Here is an 8,795-nt window from a genome sequence, read left to right as displayed (position 1 = left end):
TACAAGGTAAGTACTGGTTAAATACCCATTAACTCCTGATTTGTTCCGTAGGCGCTCCCTAGTAGTTAATCAAATTTTGTGTACCTTATTGTAAAGTGTTACCAGCAAAACTTGTCAGCGTGAAACCATTATCAGTAAATGCTCATTAGTAGATGATAGGAAAAAAAATAATCGTTTTGAAACCTGTATGATAAAACTGAATGATATATTCTTGAATGCACTCGTTTAATTTTAATAATTTGAACAATGCAGTCTGAACCATCTTCTCAGCGGTCATGTGAAACCAGATGGACGACCAGTTGTAATAATCTGGTGCCTGTTGGTCCGAGGGTTCAGCGCCTGCGTACAGGGTGAAACTGTCAACGAGGCAACAGAACCAAGTCATGTCGGATTATTTACAACATGTTCTAGTGTCAGGGACGGTCATACGCTGGCGTCTGAGCAAGGTTGTTACCGATCCACTGAACAAGACTCTGCTCAGATGTTCATTAGAAAATGAACAGCAGCAGATGCTAATTAAGAAAAGACAGAGATGCTTTCAGGTGCACTTGATTTATGGGAGGAACTGGCTGTCTGAAAGATGTTCATTATGTCAAGGCAGCAACTGAAATGTGATGGGTGTGCTGCCGTCTGAAACATTTCAATCCCTGTTCAGACCTGGAAGTGGACAGCTGTCAGTAAAATCCATCTGATTTGATCCATCACCCAGGAAGGGTTAGTGCCAGGTCTGAATGAGGCCAAACACCCTGACTCGGGTACAACATGATAAAACCCAGAAGTTTCAACTATCTAACACTGAGAGCCATGAACGGGACAATAACAGAACAGTGAAGCTCGTACCAACACTGCTCTATTGTTGGCACTTTAAGCATATTAGATATGGAGGAAATGCTCATTCTCATTCCTAATATTTGGATAAAACACAGTATGTGGGCGTGGCTAATGGACTAATCCGTGTCTCGAACTCTCTGACTCATATTTTTACTGAGCTCAACCGCAAGCTGGATGCGATTTCTGAGAATCGTACGTCACTTGCGGCTCCTGGAACTAGCCAGCATCAAGGACTCAATCTTGGAGAAAGCTAAAGAGAGCACGGACCGGACGGAATGTCCACTAATCTGGCTGCTTGGATTCACCATTGAATGCACCAGCAGAACTTGAAGTCGGACAGAAAACGGAGTTTGGCAGCCCAAACAATTGTTGTTGATCTGAATTTGGCCTCCCCGCTGGTCTTCTCAAACTGCTCCTGGAGGATACACAACTAGAAGCTATGCCAAGTGTGTCTCTTATCCTTGAGATGTAGGTGGACAGCTGAGTCTTGATCCTAAAAGGTGGCTCTCGTGTTTTGTTCGATTCATCTGTGGAGAGGTTGCCGAGTCCAGCTCGCTTAAATCAAACAACTCACTGCAATGTACAAAGATTATTCAGACAAGAAGCAAATCATCTTCTATAGAACAAAATAAAAATCGGTTCATACGCAGTTTCCGTCTGTCCGAGAACTTATTTTCATCTCGGACAACCAGATCTCGCCTCGAGGTTGTCCGGTGGACAACCAAGTGAAACAGACATGGATTCAAGTTCTCCATCGCCGCAACGGATTTCCTTCAATTAGAAAGTCTATAAAAATGAAAGGGGTGGAAAAAGGTGTCTTTGTTGTGTTTTTGTTGTTGTTTTGTTTTACAGATTAAACTGATGCTGCTTTCTACAAATAAAAAGAACCAGAGCCACAGTTTGACCCAATCAGAGCAAAGCAGGGCGGGTCGAGCGGGTAGTCGTTCCAGTGACAAACTTCATGACTGTCTTTATAACTATACATCTTGGTTTTGCCATAATATATAAATATATATATATATGATAGATATGTTTTTATTATTAATATTATTATTGTGTACACCCTGGTTGGTGAGTGACGTGTAAAACACATCTGTGCTGCTCGATAAGAACGGGAAGTGTGCACACAGCACTATTATAGTGAGATGGTTGAATCAAACTTGGTACTTCTCCAAACTTGTTAAACTGCCCTTGTCATATCAGTTCAGGAAATCCTTTCTTCAGTACACAATGCACAGCTGGGGCAGGCCATAAATCAAGGGTGATATTCCTTACGGAGAAGAAACGCTGCATCTTTAACAAGAAGGTGAGCGCAGGGTGCGATTGTGCAGAATGTGTTGAGGCTTACCGGGGAATCAGTGACTGAGGACTTTTTCTGTCCTTCAAAGTCACGATGGAGAGAAAACAAATCGTCCGTTTTGTTCTCCATCAGTCCTGTTATATAAGAAACAGGTGGTCCATGAGGACCATCAGTGCACGTGGAGAAGGAACGGGCTTACAGGAGATATCGCTGATTCAGGCTAAATGTGGGGATGAAGAAATCAGAGTAAAAAAAATATCCACACGTCATAACTGTAATAATAATTAATGCACTGAGAGAGATTCCTCTGCTTTACACAAATCACATCAGGATTTTGTAAGATGGTGAGATAAAACTGAAGCCCAACAGCCCACTACATAAAAAAACATATATTTTTGGAAAGTCTTCTGAAACAACAAACCAGTATGCCACTGTTCTTTCTTCAAACATGAACACGAGAAAACTTTTTTGTCCAGAACACAATCACCCAGACTCAATCTGGGAAACGGCATTCGACTAGAGGTTTCCACACTGAGGAGCTACACGCACAACTCCCCTGCTGTGCAGCCCGAGGGGCGGTGAAGATGTACAGAAATGCAAGCCGATAGTGTTGGTTGGGAGAACATTAATCTCAATTTGACAGCAGAGCCATTAAGAAACTGCACCGGAGCAGCAAGACTGAGTATCTATGTCTGTGCTCACTTGAGAGCAAGAGAGCAAGAGAGAGCGATATCAAGTGTAATTGTGTGCAATAAATGTTTTGTCATTGTGTGGAATGTGCATTCGATGGGTCATGGCTGCACACACGTCTGTGTGATTGTGCATGAGCTGACAATATTTGATGAAGTTTGTTTTAGTCGACTGCCCAAGATCCAAGTCATCGTTCGTCGGGTGAGTCAAGTGCAACAAAAGCATCTGAAGCTGTGATGCCTCAGCTGCAAACAGAGCAGCCGTTTGTTTCCAGCAAAGTTGGTGTTTATAAGTTAGTGCTTCGTACGTTCGGTTTGTGGCGTGATCCACTAATTCCAGGGGAAACACTCATTTTCTTTACCTGCTTAGTCTCCTCTAGGGTCAAAAAGGGCTGGTATCATTTGTAGTAAGCAATGAAAGGTGGGGTACACCTGGTCAGGTCACTAGACAATCCAAGGACCCACACAGACACATCCACTCGTTCCATAAGGGTTCAGGGTCCTGTGTGCGACAAGGGAAGCCTGGTGGCAGCGCATCCATGACATAGGGTCCACGTGCACAAGTTGGTTGTTGAGAAATTAAAGCAGGACTTGCGACATCAGCCTCATGCCTGAGCTTTGATTATGATTGTGACGAGGATCTAGCATAAATGAGACGCCTGTGGTGGAAGCTAGCGTGATGTTCTAGTGTTCAGTTGCATGCCGACGCAGTCCGAGAGTCATGCCAGGCTGAACGTATAGAATCAGTCATTATTAGCTTGGATGGCTTTAAAACAGGCCACAACAAAAGACACATTTCTTTCCCATTTCATTTTTGTAGACTTTCAAAATGACGGAAATCCGTTGTGGGCAGCACGGTGGCGCAACTGGTAGAGCTGCTGCCTCTCAGCGAGCAGGTTCCTGGTTCAAACCCCGGTCCAGGGGCCTTTCTGGGTGGAGTTTGCATGTTCTCTCCGTGCATGCGTGGGTTTTCTCCGGGTACTCCGGTTTCCTCCCACAGACCAAAAACATGCATGTTAGGCTGATTGGTAACTCTAAATTGTCCCTAGGTGTGAGTGAGAGAGTGAATGGTTGTTTGTCTCGTTTGTCTCTATGTGGCCCTGTGATGGACTTGCGACCTGTCCAGGGTGTACCCCGCCCCTCGCACAGTGATTGCTGGACATGGGCACCAGCGACCCCCGTGACCCAAAATGGAATAAACGGGTAAAGAAAATGGATGGATGGATGGATGGAAATCCGTTGTGGCGATGGAGAACTTTCATCCATGTGCATTTCATTTGGTTGTCCACCGGACAAGCTTGTGATGAAATCTGGTTATCAGAGATGAAAACGGGTCGTCACGGACCAACGGAAACCACTTGCGTTGATCCCCGTCTGTGTATCAACTTTTGTTATATTATCTTAACTGGATCAGAGGTGATGGGCAAAGAGTGAAAGGTTTACGGATGGATGGGGTCTATTCCATAACATGTCCGGACATACATGCCGGTACTTAATCTGCTGAGGTTTCAAACATGACCAGAGAGGAAAACAAAGAAAATTAAGTCTAAAGCTTTTTTGTTTTTTGAACGTTCAACTTAACTTTTTTAGATACTTCTAAAGCCAATTCTTACCTTCAAAACAATATTTGCATTGGAAAAACCAATGCATCTACATCGCTTTACAACCTAGCAGTTTTTTTATTGTTGTTATATTTTCTTTTAAATACCATATTATCTTCACTTGTTAATCTCAACTTGTACGCATCCTTCATGATTGTCCATTGCTGTCATCACTCTTTGTTTAAACCAGGTCTCTCTTGTAAATGAGTCCCTGAGGCTCAGTGGGACTAACCTGTAGAAATAAAGGTTGAATGAATTCTGGCATCTACGTGAATGTTCCTTTGACATGCACCAACAACCTAAACAATAAAACATAAAACCCTAAATGGGCAACAGAAGTCTTCGATGGTAGCAGCCTTCCATCCCGAGACGGAACACTACGTTCGCCTGTGATAAAATTCATTCATTAATTCAACCTTTAGTTCTACAGGTTAGTCTCGTTGAGCCACGAGGACTCATTTACAAGAGAGACCTGATTTAAACAAAGAACACAGGTGAGGTACAGACACTCATAAAAGCATATAAAATGAAAACTAACTAGAAGAAATTATATAAAAACCAAACAAAAACAGCTAGATTATAAAGCGGTGTAGAAAACTACAAACAGGAACATGTCTGCCTTGGTTTTCCAGGAACTTAGCAGATGTTTGAAATCCCTTAGAGGTCGAGAGCTTTAGATCTTTTTACAAGATATTCCAGGAAACAGGAGCGGAGGAGGAGAAGGTCCTTTTGTCTAGTTCAGTCCTCACTGAGGGAACACTGCAGGTAATGATGTCCTGAGAGCGCACGCTGTAGCTGCACTCACGCAGAGACATGTAGGAGGAGATGTATGAAGGCAGCAGACCAAGAAGTGATTTAAAGATGAAAATGTACCAGTGGGAGAGTCGGTGTGAAGTTAATGGTGACCAGTTAACCAGTGAATACAGGGTGCAGTGGTGGGTACGGTCGTTGCAGCCAGTTATGAATCGTAACGCACCGTGATGGACAGCCAACATGCTGACACCTGACAAAAACACGACAGAGGACTGAGAGCTGACTTGGCTTTCAAACTCTCAAACAAGCCTGACTTCAAGAGGCTGTCCACTCCGACACAAAGAACCCAACGGGTCAACAACCCTCATGTCTCCGATCCTAGACCGGACAGGTGGGAGGGTCTTTTGTGAGCTGGAAGGAAGCAACACAATATGAGCAGCGTGGCTTTGGTGTAATATTCTTTTGCTTTTCAAAACACACTGATCTCATTAAATTAACAGGCATTCCCAACTCTAGATGATTTAATTACAGCAACCCCATGCTGCGATGTTCTCCTGCCAACTGGCTGGAGTCAGCTTAAGCAACATGTTTATTGGTTTAAAAATGTTTTAGTATTAAATTACATTCAATGGACAGGGCTGTAGGAGATTCACCTGAGAAAAGGATGTATTTTAGGTTGTCTGTTTGTTTTAGCACTGCAGGCTAAATACTCCAAGCTAGGCCGCACGTATTAGTGGTGCAGATCAAAATGTTACAATAATAATGCTGTTTTTATCAATATTACAGGGTTGGGACTGAAATGAGCACTAAAGGAAGCAGATGGGTAGGAACGAGAATAACTGGAAGAGGGGAGGCAATCGGGGAAAAAAACCAGTAAAAACTGAAACAATCCAAAACTGATTGCAACATAATTGAGAATGTGTCGTACAACTCGTGTACTTTATGAATAATTTACAGCTCTACGTTACAACAAGAAAAACAGACAGCTCCTCGACACGGAGGAGGCTTTGATCAGAGTGAAGAAATCTGAAAGTGTGTGTGTGTGTGGGGGGGGGGGGGGATCTGGCAGGTCTTCCAAAGTTCTGCGTAACAACAGTGCATGTGCACGGTGCATGAATAAGAATGTGGTGCGTGTGTAGAAATGACAAGCAGGTTTATATGAACCATACGGCAACACGGAGGTGCTATTCTCAGGGACGGGATTGTGTGAGATCAATACCAGTGAGCGCTGAACTTGGTGCACTCGAACTGGGACTGGGTTTGTTTTTTACAGTTCCAGTTTAAACTGAGCACAGCAGCAAAACGGGGTGTTATCTGCGTAACTGAATAACAGCTCAACCCGAGGGGCAAGGTTTAGGAAAATGTTTTCTATGGCAAGAAGGAAGCTTCTGACACGCCGCTGCACATACTTTAGATTTTTCTGGATAAAACCGAAGTCGTCATTTATTAAAGTCGACTGTCGGAGGAAGAAAAAAATAAACTTTAAAGTTTCAAAATCTAAAAATGTTGCCGTTAAAGAAATAAATTTGGTTATTAATGTGATAGTTAGAAATTGTCTATTTCATCATGCTGAACAGTAATACATAACTACATTTTTAACACACCCTTAATAGTGTTTCAGTCAAATGTTGTGGATTTTCTGAGATCATAGTGGGTTCAAGAACAAGTCAGTTGTCTTTTATGCAATTTATTATACTAAATATATATATAAAAAAATAAAAAAAAGAATAATGCAACTGCTTGTTGCTCGTTCCTCTGATCACATGGATCTGGGGAAGTTATAGACAAAAACAAGGATTTTACTTCTTCTAAGGCTCCTGGTTATCCCAAGCTCCAACCCACAAGCCAATCGAATTACAGGAATCCTTGAGGGCGGGGCCTGTTTCAACCAGGAGCCAATGGCTGAAGCCCTCCCTACAGCTTTGAACCAGAAACACATTGACGGGGTCATAGGTCACGGAGCTAATTAGAATTTGCTTATTTGCAAGAAATGACAAACCCTTGGGTTCACAAGGCTCAAAAGTCCTGGATGTCTTAATAAATATAACGTTCTTACAACACAGATTACATAACAGACTATAGTAGAAAGACTTCCTTCACACCATCAATAATTGGATTATGAATTATTATTTTACTTGTAAAAACTTTAGTTTGTATTGATAAATGATTTTAAAAAAGCACTTAAAGCTTAGAGATTGTTCATCATCTGGCTGCTTTGTGATACGACGATTCTTAGTAAAAACCTTAGCAGCTAATTTGTAGATTAAAACATAAATACAAACTGAAATCTGATGTAAATGTAATTACAGTAACCCCGCATGGGTCTAATCTTAGATATCTTTGTCAAAAAAGAAACGAAAAACAATCTAAAGTTGAGATGGATGATCTAATACGCGTTAAATACACAGAAATTCAAAACACTGAGCCCATATTTATTTAACTGTATATATAATAATATCAGATATAGATTCTATAGAAAACGCATAATGAGTCCTTAAAAGCTCTAATCTGGTGTAGACAATAATGATGTAAATGTGAAATATCTTGTGAATGTCGCCACCACTTAAAAAAAAACAAGTAAATTCCAGAATACCTTGTATATTTTTAAACAAATGCATAATTAAATAACTTGATGAATAAATCAAGTGTTAATTATTTTACTGTGAAGTCCTAAACATTAAAAAAAAAAAAAAGTTGTGTTCTGTGTTTGGATATGACCCGTTACTCACACGGGGCGTAGAACATGACCAGGGCGGCCGGATGCTTCTCCAGAAAGTCGTCAAAAGACTCGTCGGTCAGGTGGAAGACCGCGGAGTCCGTTTCAGACCACGGCACCTCGGGAGTCTTTGGCTGCGGGGGCTGAGGGCTGCAGCCAACAAAAGTAGATACTTTTAGTCAAAACAGAGTAAATCCAGCTGGTTTGAAATCTGTATAAAAAGGGTATTCTTTAAAAAACTAAATTAAATGCAGCTGCAGCCGACACTCCACCCAACATGTCACAAAAACACAAACGCATGCATCAAGGCTGAAGCAGCCCCACCTCGATGACGGCACACAGCGCTGCGACGCCAAGAAAGTGCACGATGATTTAAATTTAAATTCACCCCCCCACACACACACACACACACACACACACAGAAACAGAAATGTAAAAAGACAAAATGTTTTCATTTGTCATCCCCATGTACGGCCTGAAACAAAGATTACAGCCACATGAGGCGAAAAGCATTAAAAAAAAGGATATGTGCAACTTAAAGCCTAAAAATTCCCGTGTGGTGACGTCATTAGTTTAACTTTCAGTAAGGTGCAGTCATCGTCGGACAGAAACATTCAGCTGTTATTTTACCCGTAAAGTATAAATGTGTTAAAGCTGCAATAACACAACGAGAACACAATTTAATTTTAGCTTTAATCACTGCACACCTCTCTGAAAGATCACGTGTTAGCAGAATATTTCATGAACTAGTGGACAAACAATGAAACTCTTAAAAAGTAAATCACCAAATGCACTTCTGCAACTTATAAACTACTGAAGTCAACATGACTAAACTGTCACCACAGCTAGTCCAACTGTAAACACCAAAAGAATTTTATATATATATATATCACTAATACAATGCT

At 41.6% G+C, this 8,795-nt stretch overlaps 1 protein-coding gene across 1 annotated transcript in view; it reads right to left on the bottom strand.

Moving 5' to 3' along the window:
• Positions 1-8,795, bottom strand: part of pdia5 (protein disulfide isomerase family A, member 5) — a 73,354-nt gene that overhangs the window by 28,059 nt on the left and 36,500 nt on the right. The window contains exon 11 of the mRNA XM_037686245.1: positions 7,904-8,040. Coding sequence (XP_037542173.1) covers positions 7,904-8,040 — 137 coding nt within the window. The remainder of the gene's footprint in view (positions 1-7,903; positions 8,041-8,795) is intronic.

Source organism: Nematolebias whitei, chromosome 13 (genome assembly GCF_014905685.2).
Source record: "Nematolebias whitei isolate Nwh7 chromosome 13, NemWhi1, whole genome shotgun sequence".
NCBI lineage: Eukaryota > Metazoa > Chordata > Actinopteri > Cyprinodontiformes > Rivulidae > Nematolebias > Nematolebias whitei.
The sequence above is the reverse complement of the archived record's forward strand: the minus strand, read 5'-3'. Positions and strand labels throughout refer to the sequence as shown.